Genomic DNA, 14,841 nt, shown 5'->3' with positions numbered 1-14,841 from the left:
GTTTCTGTGTATTTCTGTGTGACTAATGAGTAGACGAGTGTTTTTTTCTCATTTGCTTTCTCTTGTGTAACTCTTTCAAATAAAGACCTTATCTCTGAAAAACTGAAGCTAGCAACTTACAGGATTTTGTAGTGCTCAAGCCTAGAAAGACTGGGTGTTAGTAGGAATTAAAAATGATAACTATCTGCGTGGTTTATTATATTAACCATTTTGATTCTGATTGGAGTGTTGAACTGGGGATACATATGACGACTTATTACTTTATACTGGCCTAACTTTGATGTTTTAATAACCTACTTTACAACTCCCAATGTGAAGTATATAATGCATATTTTATATGTACTTTTCAATCTTAATAGGGTTTCAGTGTAAAGTCACATATGTTGACAATTTATCTTTTTCTTTATTTCAAATTATTCCAGGAGAATTATATGCCCAATTACTGATGCCCAAAAGACTGAGATATACGTTAATTGTTCTATAGTATCATTCATTTTGCAATTGGAAGGGACTTTGGAGGTAATTATAGTGGACACTACATTACAGCTGACTTCCACATATGCATTCTACCCCTTTCCATTTTAAACAGCAAAGTGATAGAGCAAAGGTGAGCACTGCCTGCTTTTGTCAGGCTTATGTGCTAAGAATAATTATTACATTTTCTATGACTGAAAAATCATAAAAAAGGTTAAAATTTTGTGACATGAAAATTATATGAAATTCAAATTTCATTGTCCATAACAATGAAACAACAATGCTTATGTGTGTACATGTTGTCTTTTAGTACTTTTGTGCTGTAAAGACAGAACTGAGTAATTGTGACAAAGGTTGGATGGTCCACACTCCTGAGATGTTTATTTGGCCTATTATAGAAACCGTTTGTCTATCTCTGGTTTAGAGAACTTACTGTAGCCCTGGCTGGTGTAGCTTAGTGGATTGAGTGTGGGTCTGTGAACCCAAGGGTTATTGGTTCAATTCCCAGTCAAGGCACTTGCCTGGGGTGTGGGCCAGGTACCCAGCAGGGACCACATGAGAGGCAACCACACATTGATGTTTCTCCCCCTCTCTTTCTCACTCCCTTTTCTTCTTTTTAAAAATAAATAAATGAAATATTTTTTAAAAAGAGAGAGAACTTACTGTAGAGTGAAAGGTAGTTCTTGATTAGTTTAAACCAGTTGTGGTGGCCCTTCATTTATGCCAGTGATTTGTTCAGCTTAAGCAGGGCCATATTAGTTGACATAGAAACATTTTTCCTGGGCAAGGCAAAAAAATAACTTTTCTTTTGAGAGAAAGTCACAAAAAGGCAAATAATGTATGGATATGTATTTCCTTGTTGTCTGGCAGTCACCCTGTGACAAGGAAAATCAGCTTGAGGTTGAAGCTTCCACCTAGAGAAGCGGAACACTGATGGAATCACAGAGACATGGAATCAAATCCAGCCTAATTTTGATCTTCCTGATTTTCAAGCCAATGAAATTCATTATTTTAGTTTGTTTTGGATTTTCTATTATTGATAAACCAAACTTTGCCTCCACTTGATATACTATTAAAAAATATAGATGGATGTATTAAAACCTCAGAATTCAAACCAGGGACCTATAACCTACTTAATGAAAATTGCAAATAAAATTTTGTACTGGGATTTTTTTATTGATGGCCTCAATATTCCAGTTAGTGCATTATGTGCTTAGTCCTGGCAACAACATGTGAGATAGATAGTATTTCCAACCTACAAGTAAAGACCTTGAGACTATTCAGCTTTACAGGGCCACACAGCTAGAATGTGGTACAATGACCCAAATCTATTTCCCTAGTCCATTTCCCTTTCACATGGAAGAAAAGCATTGTTTATAATGGAGAATTCTGCCAATTTTCATATCTTTAGTGTGTTTAGTGGGGCAGTAGAAGGTAATTCATTGTGATCTGCTTGCTTCAAATAAGGAGTTAGTGTCTCGAAAAAATCAAATAGAGTTAATATTTGATAACCTAAAAGCATCATTACTAGGGTTCATGAGATGATCTTTGTATTACCAAAGAAACTTAAAATGCTTTTATTTATTTACTTATTTTATAGGCATTTCTGACACTCCATATGATAAATATTAATCTGCTTAATTATAGCCTTCTGAAATCTTCCTTTTATACTTTGATTTATGGTTATAGAAGGCCTTTTTAATATAAACATGTTTTCAAGGAAAGTTTGAGAAGGCTGACTTTATATCAGTGTGAAAGAGTTCTTTACTCTTCAGATGAAACCAACTAGACACCCTTCTAAGCCTTCCTGCATCAGATTTTTACAGGTGGACTTTTGTTCACTGAAAGAAGAAACATGGAAGTTTTTCTCTACTAAAAAAGGGAAAAAGACCATATTAATAATATATCTGTCTGAATATAATATTCTATAAGATCATTACATATTTAAAATGGAATGATTTGTAATATAAATTTTCCCAAGCCTTCGTTGTGCAACAGTTCCACAAAGTTCTAAGGGATTTTTAAAGAATGCATTTCTAATTGAAGATGTATAATATTATCTAGAGGACGGACATTAGACACGGTGGTTCCCGGCTGGTGCACTACAGGAAAGCTGTGCTAATCTTCCTGTCTCCCCTCTTCAGATATGGTCCTTGACCAACAAGTGAGCTCAGGTCAGCTTAATGAAGATGTGCGCCACAGAGTCCACGAAGCACTGATGAAACAGCATCACCACCAGAATCAGAAAAAACTCACCAATAGAATCCCCATTGTTCGTTCCTTTGCTGATATTGGCAAGAAACAATCAGAACCAAATTCCATGGATAAAAATGGTAAATGTTTCTTTATTTTACTCTTTATGTTTATATAGGTGTCTGAAATATTCTAAATCCTTTAAAATATATTTTATTTGAAACTGATCTATTGAAATTTAGATTGTTGTAAAATTGCTTCTTTTCGTATATCATATGTGTATATGTTTGTGTGTGTGTGTGTAGAGTTTTATTATCAAGCATCGGATTGTAGAAATTGTAACTAGAATTTAGTTTTCCTGAAAGGTTTATGAAAGAATTCAAGGGAAACTTTTATCTAATAAGAAGTTATAGACTCCAAGTTATAGAAGGTACCAAACATAACTTAGTTGCATCCCAAACAAGGTCTTAGCCTTTGTCTCATAGTTTGAGAATGCAATGTAATGCTTTGACTTACAGTCCTAGAGTTAAAATGAATATAATCATTATTTAGGGTTTATGGAAAAAATATACTGGTTTCATGTTGCTCGTAGTCAACAATTCCATTAGAGAATACAATTGAACAGACTAGCTAGTACACTGCTGTGGCTCTGCATACATTAATCCTGATTTCCAGTTCATGGGCTTATTGCTGTTTGCACTGCTGGATCTTCAACATCCATAGGGCCACCTCACTTACCATCTCCACATGCAAACACAAAGACACCAACCATTGTTTTCTGGCAATCATGACTTACTCCTTATGGTTGTGCTTCACACTGTTTTACCCTCCCTGTGTATTTTGTTCCTTCTTGTATCCATTTGGCCCTTCATCATTTACATTAAGGAAATTGCTTATGAATTTCTTCTTATTATCTATCCTTTCCATTAGTCTTATGAAGGAAAATGAAGTTACATGAGGATAATATGAATTGTTAAACTTCTATTGGCTGTGAAAGTTTCTAACTTTAAAAGATAAATCATAAAGTGTAATTTCAAATGCTTTACTAGAAAGATTCTGATTTCTACAAGTGGACTAAATTATATGTATTGTCAGCCTGGATTATTTTATGTAATTTCATTACTATTTTCATGCTTTGGCAATGCCCTAAATACAAATGCTTGAACATGAATTTTCCTCAGACTTTGCATTATATGGCAATTTTTATCAGTTTACATATTACTGAATCAAATATAGTACACGAACAAGTAGAATAAATGTTTTAATAAATCAGTGAAGATGGTACTATTGTCTCAAAACATAGAACCAGTTCTTAATGGAAAATTATTTTTGAAAGACTCATTTGATTTTTTAAAGACTCTTCAATGACTGAATGTAAATCATCATTATACAGAAGAGTCTATAGTTGTGCTTATAAGTTCAATAGAAGTGTTATGAGCACTTTATGGTTTACTCCAACTTGTATTTGTAAATTCCACTGAACATCTTTAGAATTTATAACTTGCTTTGTATTATCTCATATATTTAAAATGCATTCATATTCTAAGTCATAATTTGCTTTAAAATATGATACATACAAAATAACAAAATGTAGCTCTCATATTTCAAGACAATGTACCAAATGTAGTAGTTTTATTATTCTTGCAATATTAGTGTTTAGTTGGCATGATAATATTAAGAAAACAGACTTGGATATTTTACTAATCTTGACTATGAGCTTATGTCCACATGATTCCAAAGACCTTATTAAAATACTCCCCCTATGAATTAACTCTTGGTGAATGCAAGAATGTTAAAAAGAAATAAACACCTGTCTTCACTTCATTACTTACAGTGGAAAGCAGACAATAAAATATATGTCTATATTAAGGATGCACATGTACTCAAAGATGCAAGGATCTTGGGCTACGAACTAGCCATAATTTATATCACAAATTTCACTGGGGATAATATTTGCTATAAAATAATTTTATTTCATTAAGTTCTTGAAGGAAAGAGTGTGCTAAATTTACTATATGAGACATTTATTATAATATCATGTAAACCCGGACACACTATTTGTTACTGCTTTAAACTTCTGTTAAATATAGAAAGAACTGATGGAATTACAGACTTGAATCACAAGTTGACATATAGAAACATACAAATAGAAAATTTTCTGAAAGCATGTCTTTTGTCTTGTTCAGACAACTGCTTAGTTTTTCTGAAAACTAGAGTGTGAGTAATTCTGAAGTGATTCTGTCACCTCTGTACAATCAGCCTTTATCTGAACATATACAGATCCTTTTGAGGCATACTTTAGAGTAATAAAAACTTGGAAGCATTTCTAATAAGATTCATACATCCAATTAAATATTGTTGTAGACTATGCTGTCAAAAGTGGTCTTCTAAGTCTAGGCTTATAACACCTCCTTATGACTCTGTTTTGCTTCCTCACATACTTTGCATAAATATGTATATTGAGACTTCTGAAAATATGTATAGACTTCACCAATTTAGAATTAAATCTGTCCAGAAGTGAATAAAGTGTGAAAGACCTTTATTACTAAGGTTCTCAATCTGTTTATGAACTCTGACAAACTCTAGATAAATAAACATCAAAATTCATAGACATCAACATAGATTTATGGATTCTGTTTCAAAATATGCAATAGAGATTTAAATTTTTTGTGCAGTAGTACAGAGAGATGCAAATAGATTTTAAAATGTATAAAATGGAATAATATTCTTACTATTTAAAAATTATCTTCAGGTTCCATTTATAAGTGAGATGACAGCAGTAAGAGGAGAAGGGGAGGGGAGACTGGTTGAAAGAAGGGGAAGGGACTAGTCAAAGAACATGTATGAATGACTCATGGACATGGACAACAGTGTGGGGATCGACTGTTGGAGTGGGGGCAGGTTGGGTGGAGGGGGACAAAGGGGCAAAAATTGGGACAAATGTAATAGCACAAACAATAAAATATTTAAAAGTAAAAAATCTTTTCAATAGAGGATTTCATGTAAAAATAGTGACTTTTCATTTAAGATTATATACTAGGGATTACAGTGAAGATTTTCTAGAAACTTGAAAACAAAATATTTTTCTTCCCAAGCATAGGATAAAAATAACCCCTCTCTAATATACTTTTATTTTAGAGGCAAAGCAATAAGAATTCCCTCAAGATTCCCTCAAGAATGAACTGATTCTCATGTAAATAAGTCTAAAAGAATGATATAGAATAAGGTTTCTACTTTCTTAATTGACTTGTTCTTTTAGCATGCTACCTTGGGTAGCAGTCCCAAGGTTTAAACATTTAAATAAGTCAACCTGAATTTCAAATATGGGTTATTCCCAGTATAGGTTTTATATATTTGTAAGGCAGTAATTTCCTTGCTTCTCTCCTCCCAAAGTCTAAAATATTTTGTTCAATTTTTTTAGTGATTTGTGATAATTTATTCAATGTCATCTCCAAATAGTACACTATTTTTTTTTGTATAATTGTTTTCTTGGTGTTCAGCACATTCTCTTAAGGGCTAAGATGCAGGGTACTATGGATTCACCATGCATATTTCATGCCACCATGCTGTGTTTAACTTTCACTTTTCATTAGGCATCAAAACTGTGAGAATTAAATGTCTGATTCTGTTTCAATAAAAAATGACAGTTACTTTTGGCAAAACAACAGCAAAAAGTAATAGGAAAATAATATCTTCTTTAACCTTAAAACTTGTAAAGGATATGGGTAAAAACCCATATCCTTTATATTTATCAAAATAAATTTATCAAGAATATTCAAATAATTCCTTGAAACGAGGAGGATTTTCTAAAAATAAATATAAGACTTCTATGTTAAATTATCTAGAAAAAAATATATCAGTATTTGTATGTGTCATTTAGGTCATGCATGCAATTATATCTTGAGACATTTAGATTACAACTCTATTATAAAATACTACTTTAGTGATAAAGTTTATATTTAAAAAATAATTTAGGACTCTTAGTTTTCTTAGGTGTAGGGTATCTTCATTCCACTGGGTCTTTTATTGATAATTCTAACTTGAATTCTTTTTCTTCAGATATTTTTCTCCTTTCTATTCTGAACACTTTCCAGTTGTACCTTTTATTTAAGATCTCAGAAGGAATTAAAAAGCAGGAGGTCTCTGACTTACTTTCAGAGCCTCAGGTAATGGGAGAACATTCAGGTTTGGAAGGATGGGGCATGTACCGGCTCTTCAGACCCCACACACTCCAGCCTGTACAACGATGTAGGTGTATGGATAACAGATGATTTTTATTTATGGCATTTGGAAGTCACTTTTATTGCCTTGTAATCACTACTTTTATAAATGTTGGACTTTTTATTTTCAGAAACATGATGTTTTTATGCGTGTTTAGTATTTATATGCTTTCTTATTTTTTTAACCACTGTGGTATCATAAGATACCTAGACTTTAAAGATTATCCCTTATAATATTCTATCTTGAAGAAAAAAGCTATAACAATTCTTAGAATCACTTGAAAGAAAACATAGTAAAAGATTCATTTAGATGAGAGAATTAAATATTGCATAATGAAGGTATTTTCCATTGTTCCCCAAATATCAGGATGACATCATTGACACAATCAATGGGTCTGTTTAGAGGCTGTGTTATGGCTACTGAGTTTTGGAATGCCAAGATTAGATTTTTAACAGCAAAAATATTTCTAGTATGATGTGTTTAAATTTGTTATTTCTTATGTTACATTAACTATTTTCAGGCATAATAATTTTTCCAGGTTTAAATATGTGCATACTTTTTATGTTTTTGAAGTGTGGCTCACTTACCACTTTCTAAATATCTAGCTTTTCTTTCATGTTTTCTATTCCCATAAATTAATGTATTGTTACACATGTATGTAACTTTGTCATTCATCTTTATATTTCTTTATTTTGCTGTGTCTTGTGTCTGTCTCTAACAGGCTCATCTCATCTCTGTACCTCCCTCATCTCCTACCCTTTGGGTACTCTAAATGCGTTGAAGTTTCCTGAGGTAGTGTAAACCAGCTTGGTCTCTAGGATACTAGTAATGTACCTCCATGTCTTCATCCCAGTTTCCTTCTATTACACATGATTTTCAGTATGTTAAGCAGAATCAAATAATGATATACCTTAAGTAATATATTATTCACCTATTGATTTGAATTTGGCCAAATAGAAGTTTAAAAGCTGCTGTTTTACAATAGTTATGTATATAACTTATTTAAAGAAGAATACTATAGGTAAGGACTTAAATGTATGAATATAATACTTAAAGATTTTTTGACAATGTATTTTACCTTTGTGTTTCAATAAGGTGTTTTAATGATACTGATATTACTTAAAGTAAAATTAGTACTTCTGGCATGCTCTCATGTTACCCCCTACAACTTGACAATAAGAGAAATGTCTATGCCAGTTTCACAATGAACCTCGTGAAAAATGTGTGCAGTTGCAAGAGAAAGGCAGAGCTTCCATTTCCTAGATAGTAGCCACCTGAGTTACTCTCAGGCTTCTCCTGTGCTTGCCCCACATCTTTCCTGATTTGCCTTGGAAAAATTACTGGTCTATAATAACTTTTTATCTGACTGATATGTGATCCCTACATGGAGATCTAGAGGAAAAAACTGAATTCATGATTCGAAGGAAAATTGATTCAAGCAGTTGCTAATATGAATACTACATAATATACACTTTAATTGATAAGGTATGTGACATATTAAAATGGATAACATTAAAAATGGTGGACTCTTTGAATTTGAAGGTTTGGGAAAACAAATACATATGATAAATATGTAGGATTATGTTAGGTTTCTCAAATGTATACACTTAAATAGTCATGAACTCTTCCCAGTTCTTACCAATGGTGTCCATTTTTCACCAGTTTTTGAATAATTTACCCTGAATGTAATAAGGTTATTGAGTTAGTATTTTTTCATTGTTTCCGAATAGTCATCTTCATGCTAATAACAGATGTGAGTAAACATTGCAATGACATTTACTTATGGGATATGTTAATATGAACAGTGATTTGTGTGTGAAATGATGGTCATACAAGAAAGTAGACAAAAACATGTATGTTCTTAAGCATTGTGGCCTAGTAATTAAACAAATTATCATAAAATTAGCATTTATAAAGCTTCCACACATATATGTGAGTGCTAAATCCTAACTTCATGCTATTTTGTCCTGGAGGGGGAAATACTCTAGCAAATCCTTTGTTATTCTTTTAGAAAACATATTCACTTCTGTTCGAAGGTAAAGTCCTTACCTGAAAACTGTTATTCTATGAACTACTATTGTTTTAGACATCAGTGAGAAAATAAAGGGTACTCTCTTAAAACCTAAATTTACTGATTCTTTTTATGTAATAGTATTTGAGGTAATGAAAGTCATTTTGAAATTCAGACTCATCACCTTTTTCTTAAAGACAGTGATAATTGAAATAAACTAAAGAAATTAGTATTTAGGCAGATAAAGATTATAATTGATGACAGAATTATAAAAAATATTCTAATTTATGAGATTTCCAGTAGTTGATAGACTATAATTCATGTGGGGATTTTAGTTGGATAGATAGGTAGTAAAATTTTAAGCTTTATTTAAAAAATTATAAGTTTTTCCAAAGTAACCCAAACCAAAACTGTCAGTTTAATTTTAAAATTGTATTACCTGTACACTTTTCTGTATCCTGCCAAGTTTTCAGATACTACCTTAAAGATATACACATTTAATGTGTATTTTTTCATTTTAACAAATTAATATACATATTGAAAATAAGTTTTGGAGCACTCCTTAAACTTTGCAAGCCATTTGATGTGATTAAATATTTTAACTACTAATATTTACTATTGTTATTTAACTATTACTGCTGGTCAATGAGATACCAAATTTGTGTTTTATATATCTGTATTATATAGTCTGGTAGTTTTTGTGCTTTCTTCCCCCATATTAACATATAGTCTATGTACATATCTAAAATCCAAAAGAATCAAGGATTTACTACCATTTAGTGTGTTTCCTGCTAGTTAAGTACTCTCCACTAGGTCAATATCCATATCACTTAAAATATTCGTAGAAAATAGGCTCGAATCCCTTCCTAATTCTCAGCTTTATGAGGTAATATTGTATAAAATTTTCATCATATTGTAACAAGAATTTCATAGAACTATAAACCTCAAAATGCATTAATATTCACAAGGCAAATCCAAGTACCAATGCTGCAAACATATTAGGTAGGCTGGAATTAATTTGTGAAATGTTCTATATTCAAAGAATATTTATGGAAACATAAGCTATTTAGTTTTTTCAACTTAAATTATAGCATACTCTATAATTAAGTTTCTTTAAAGTTATTTGCATCCGATTGACTCATTTTTGTGTTTTTTTCTGACTGAATTAAATAATTGGTTTCCATGTAGTTTTATACCACATGAAATAAATTATTATAAGAAAGCACATAATATGTTTATTTAATTTTTTTCATGCTTTGAATTTCAACACTCAATTTTACAGAACACTCAGAAAATTTAGGTTTAAATCTATCTAATGTTCTAACTTATGAAAATATGGAGAATGATGTGAAACTGGTGATTGAAGACATCTGTTAGTAGCACAAATGCATTATGTAAAAGATTTTTTTTAAATTACAGTTATTATTTTGAGAATGATAAATGGCTGCTAATGAACAGTGCACAGTCATAGCTGCACGTCACAGTTAGAAATGGGAGAATGAAAAGAGATTATTCTGCTTAACTCTGGTGTTGCTCTAAAGTTTATATATATAATTTGGAATATGCTATCATCAGAATTTATGTACATGGTTAAAGGCAAATTTTCTTTAAAAAGTAATTTAAAAAATCTTCACCAAATGTATTATTTTACTTTGTTTAGTGAAAGCAAAGACTATTTCAGTTCTAGAAGAATCTTAAGCCCATTACTTTCTGGCAATATAACAATATTAAAACATAAAAAATGTTATCTATTAATGAATGACCCCTGAGAAGCTTAATGGTGCACAAAGCAAAATTCTAGTAATATTTAAAAGTAAATTAGTGTTTTAAATCATAGTTGGTAATTTTTTCTCCTTTTTTTAAAAGATTTTTAAAAAGATTTTATTTATTTATTTTTAGAGAGGGAAGGGAGGGAGAAAGAGAGAGAGAGAAAAACATTAATGTGCGGCTGCTGGGGGCCGTGGCCTGCAACCCAGGCATGTGCCCTGACTGGGAATCGAACCTGTGATGCTTTAGTTCGCAGCCCAAGCTCAATCCACTGAGCTTTGCCAGCCAGGGAAGTTGGTAATTTCTAGGTAGCAATGAATAAGTAGGATTTCAGGAGAAAATTTAAAGAAATGGTTTTATTCGTAGATGCATTAGTAGTTCAGAGAAGTTCAGATGAGTACAGACAGAAGTAACTGGAGGTGAGACTAAAGGTGAACTTTGAATCCAGTTGAAATGTAGGTGGATATGGAGAAGAATGAGGCAGACCCAAGAGAGTATATTCCTGACATATAAGACTGATGACAGTAAGAGCAGTAGTTTGGAGTCGATTATGGTAAATATGGTCATGGCTTTAAAGCGGGGTCATCACTCATTTCACAAGGGTGGGGAGAGGTTAAGGAAGAAGAGAAATATGTGAATTTTGTGAACCTCATTAATTTTTATCATTTAATTGCTAAACAAGGAGAGCTTACAGATAGTTGCAATTAAAAAATGTTTCATAATTAGTGAATAATGAAATTTAATTATCCTTTGCTAGCCATTGTCACCTTCCCAGCTGTACTGCCCACTTAACCTCATAATCTTCCCTATAATTGGGGAAAGGTGACAAAGTAATTAAGTTTCTGGTTAGTGTTAATGGAAAATTAATACAATTCAAGTTTATTGATCTTTTCTCTGCAGACCTATATTTATATGCTTATACAATAAAATAGTGAGAAGCTATGAATAAAATCATATTCATAGTTTTCATACTGTGTGAGGTACAGGTATTTCTAACTGAAGCTTTCATATAGAAATCTCTAAAAGTTATGGTCAAAGTGTTTTTTCTCATTAGCTTGTTTTTTTCAGATGCAATAGAAGCTATAAATATGCTGTGTAATTTTCAGATAAATATTTACCCATTTTAAAAAGTATTCATTTTAAATTCTTCAGTCTAAGCTTAAATTATAACAGATAAGATGCCTATCTTATCTTTTAAAAAATATATAAAAATCAGTATTGGATGAAATGTAAAAATTAATGATATTTCAAAATCATAATTAGTTTTAAAATTTTTGTGGGTAATGTTTCTTCATAAGAAATAACTATTTAATTCGAGTTTTAATTTGAGAATTTGTTTATCTCTTCTTGACTGAATTCTCCTATTTCTATCTGTAACTGATAAATGAAAATATTTTTATTGATAGAGATCTAGTTATATTGACCCTTCGTGCTTACCTCATAAACTCATTAAGAAACCTATATTAGTTTAGCTTAATTCATATTTCATTCAATATGTCTGGAATTATGTAACTAATTGTTTGTACTCTATAATAACTATCTCTTTTAGCAGGTCAGGTTGTTTCTCCACAGTCTGCTCCAGCCTCTGTTGAAAATAAAAATGATGTGAGCAGAGAAAACAGCACTGTTGACTTCAGCAAGGTAAGCTTCTCTCTCTCTCATTTAAGCAAGCTACAGTATTAATTACAGGAAACTACTACACACTTTAAGAGGTGTTGACACAATTTTTTGCATGCACAGTCTTTGTTACTTAGCCAAAGCAGGATGTTGTTGTTACAGTGTTAGCATTTAAGTTCACATGTAACATTCTACTTGTTCACAAAACCAAATGTGTAAGTTTTATGCATAGTCTTTAGGTATGAGCCATTCAGTATAATATATCTCTTCCATTAAAAAGAGTAACTGGACTTCATAGCCAATTTAACAGAAGTTTATTATTTAATATCTGTCTATTTTTTCAAAATTATTTTTTCCTCTATGGAAAAGCAAATCATATAAAGTTTTCATTGTCACAGTTCAGAGAAAGGCATTAGTGTAGGAACACACTAGAACATAGTGGAACTGAGCAAAGTTTCTAATAAAAGCATAATAAAGATGGGCTCTTGAGGGATATATTTAATTAGAGCTAATTCAAATGAAATCATTTACTTAAATTATTCTGTAAAAGTAATGTAATTTTGGCTAGCAAATTTCTGATGTATTATATGTGCAATTGTAGGCTATGGCAAATTAACACTTAAACAGGAAAGAGGAGTTTCAATACTGACCCACAATGAAGTGGGTCAACAATTTTCTTTATCTGAGTGGCTGAAACAGTAGTAACTCAAAGTGTTTTCCCTTCCATAAAGCCCTTAGCAGTGGCGATGACTGTAACAGCGGGAAGAGGTGGTAACGGGAGGCAGCAGTAGAAGTTGACTGCCTCAAGCTTCTAAAAAGTATAATAGCAATCAGCTCCTCGTTGCTGTTTCAGAATCTCTCTGCCAAAGCCTAAGTGGTCTAGGTCTGGTCATGTGCATGCTCTCCCTCTGGTGCCTGGTGGAGTCTCTGTGGGAGCACAGTGTACCAGCTTAAGTCTGTTAATTATACGCGCAGGGACTGGGAGGCCAACAAAAGGGGCATACTAGTCCATGTGGGATGAAACAAAGGCAAGAAAAAGGACCTCCACACCAGCAAGAGAGAGAGGTGAGGGCATACTCGGGCTGTGTTTCTACGATGGGTCAAAGCTCATTTCACTGTGTGGAGGCATGTGATTCAAACATTAAGCCAGTTCAAATGTAATCCATTTGCTGTTCCAAAAAAAATATCTTTTTAAAACATTACATCTTCATTCATCTCTAAGTTGGAATAAAATTGTTGCAAACTGCCATACATTTATTTTCTGATATTCTTCATTTGAAATAATATCTTAAAAGCAGTGACATAAGAAATTGCTTATTTATTTATGTAGGCATTAACAGTATACCATGAGCATATTTAACATTCTCAAAAACAATGACAATCAAATTCTTTCAACTAAATTACCATTTAACCTTTTTAAAAAAGAATATAACCCTTTAACATTGAACTTTATATCTCCATACAAATTTGCTTTGAGTTGTCTGATCTTTCTTTAGCAGCCTCAAAAATGCTTCATTATATTTAAAAGAAAATAAATTTTGCCATTTGAAGACAGTAGTCTTATCATTATGTCCCCTAAAACAATTTGACTACAGAAGAGTGAAAAACAGATTTTCTTTCCTTTAATCCTCTTCTTCCTATTGCATTTCCAACTACTTGTCGATTTCATTTTTTAATAGGCAAGTTAAATTTCTAGAGCCCTGCATGCCATGCCAACCCTCTATATTCCTCAGTCTCTCATCCACAGGCTGGTACATTGGAGGGAATATGGCTTTTGAGAAAGGGCTTGAGATCTGGAATCCTAGCTCTTGCATTTATAAACTATCTGACCTTGAAGAATGTCTCTGAACTTCAGCTTTCTCATTTGTAAAATAAGAGTAATAATACTATTTATAGCTATATTATAAAAATCAAATGAAATATATAGAGTGCCTGGCAGAGTGCTGAGAATATAGCAGGCATTCAATACAAGGTGGCTATTATTATTATTATTATTAGTGGGAATAATGTCAAAAACAAATACTGAACCAGAATCTAATATGATTTAGTCTCCACTAGATCTCTAGTCCCTTGTACAGTATTTGGGATGTACCATTGAATGAATTCTGTGAGATTCAAAATAATTTAAGCACTTAGTTTGGGGATGCTTTTGAATAATCAAGTAACACTAATTACTTTATATAACCCAGAAGTGCAGAGCAGTAGGGCTTGAAAGAACAAACATGATTGATCTATCATTATGGAAATAAAATTTCATGCCAAATTTTATAGGTACGTGAGAAAAGGTTTTTTAGCCTAATTATTTCAGTTGGTAGTAAATTTTAACACAGCTCAGCTAGTCTCCATGTTACTTTGTCCATTTAAATATTTTCAGTTTTTACATGTAGTTTCTAAACCCCAGTAGAATTTTGAGCTGTTAAGGGTAAAAAACGTGTATTCATTTCAAGCGACTTGATCCTATAGTCTATCTACATTCAATCTACATTTTTTAACCCTTTCATTGGATAGGCCCATCAAACTGCCTAATTTAGGAATGCTTATGAATATAATCTAAGTTG

At 32.0% G+C, this 14,841-nt stretch overlaps 1 protein-coding gene across 13 annotated transcripts in view; it reads left to right on the top strand.

The window, feature by feature from the left end:
- Positions 1 to 14,841, top strand: part of SLC4A10 (solute carrier family 4 member 10) — a 277,108-nt gene that overhangs the window by 164,993 nt on the left and 97,274 nt on the right. For 5 of the 13 annotated variants that reach the window (XM_028508727.2, XM_036023393.1, XM_036023392.1 and 2 more), the window contains exons 6-8: positions 2,619 to 2,807; positions 12,216 to 12,307; positions 13,259 to 13,348. In XM_028508727.2, coding sequence (XP_028364528.1) covers positions 2,619 to 2,807; positions 12,216 to 12,307; positions 13,259 to 13,348 — 371 coding nt within the window. The remainder of the gene's footprint in view (positions 1 to 2,618; positions 2,808 to 12,215; positions 12,308 to 13,258; positions 13,349 to 14,841) is intronic. The other 8 variants (XM_028508732.2, XM_028508730.2, XM_028508731.2 and 5 more) reach the window with 3 other exon arrangements.

Source organism: Phyllostomus discolor, chromosome 4, assembly GCF_004126475.2.
Source record: "Phyllostomus discolor isolate MPI-MPIP mPhyDis1 chromosome 4, mPhyDis1.pri.v3, whole genome shotgun sequence".
Lineage (NCBI taxonomy): Eukaryota > Metazoa > Chordata > Mammalia > Chiroptera > Phyllostomidae > Phyllostomus > Phyllostomus discolor.
The sequence above is the reverse complement of the archived record's forward strand: the minus strand, read 5'-3'. Positions and strand labels throughout refer to the sequence as shown.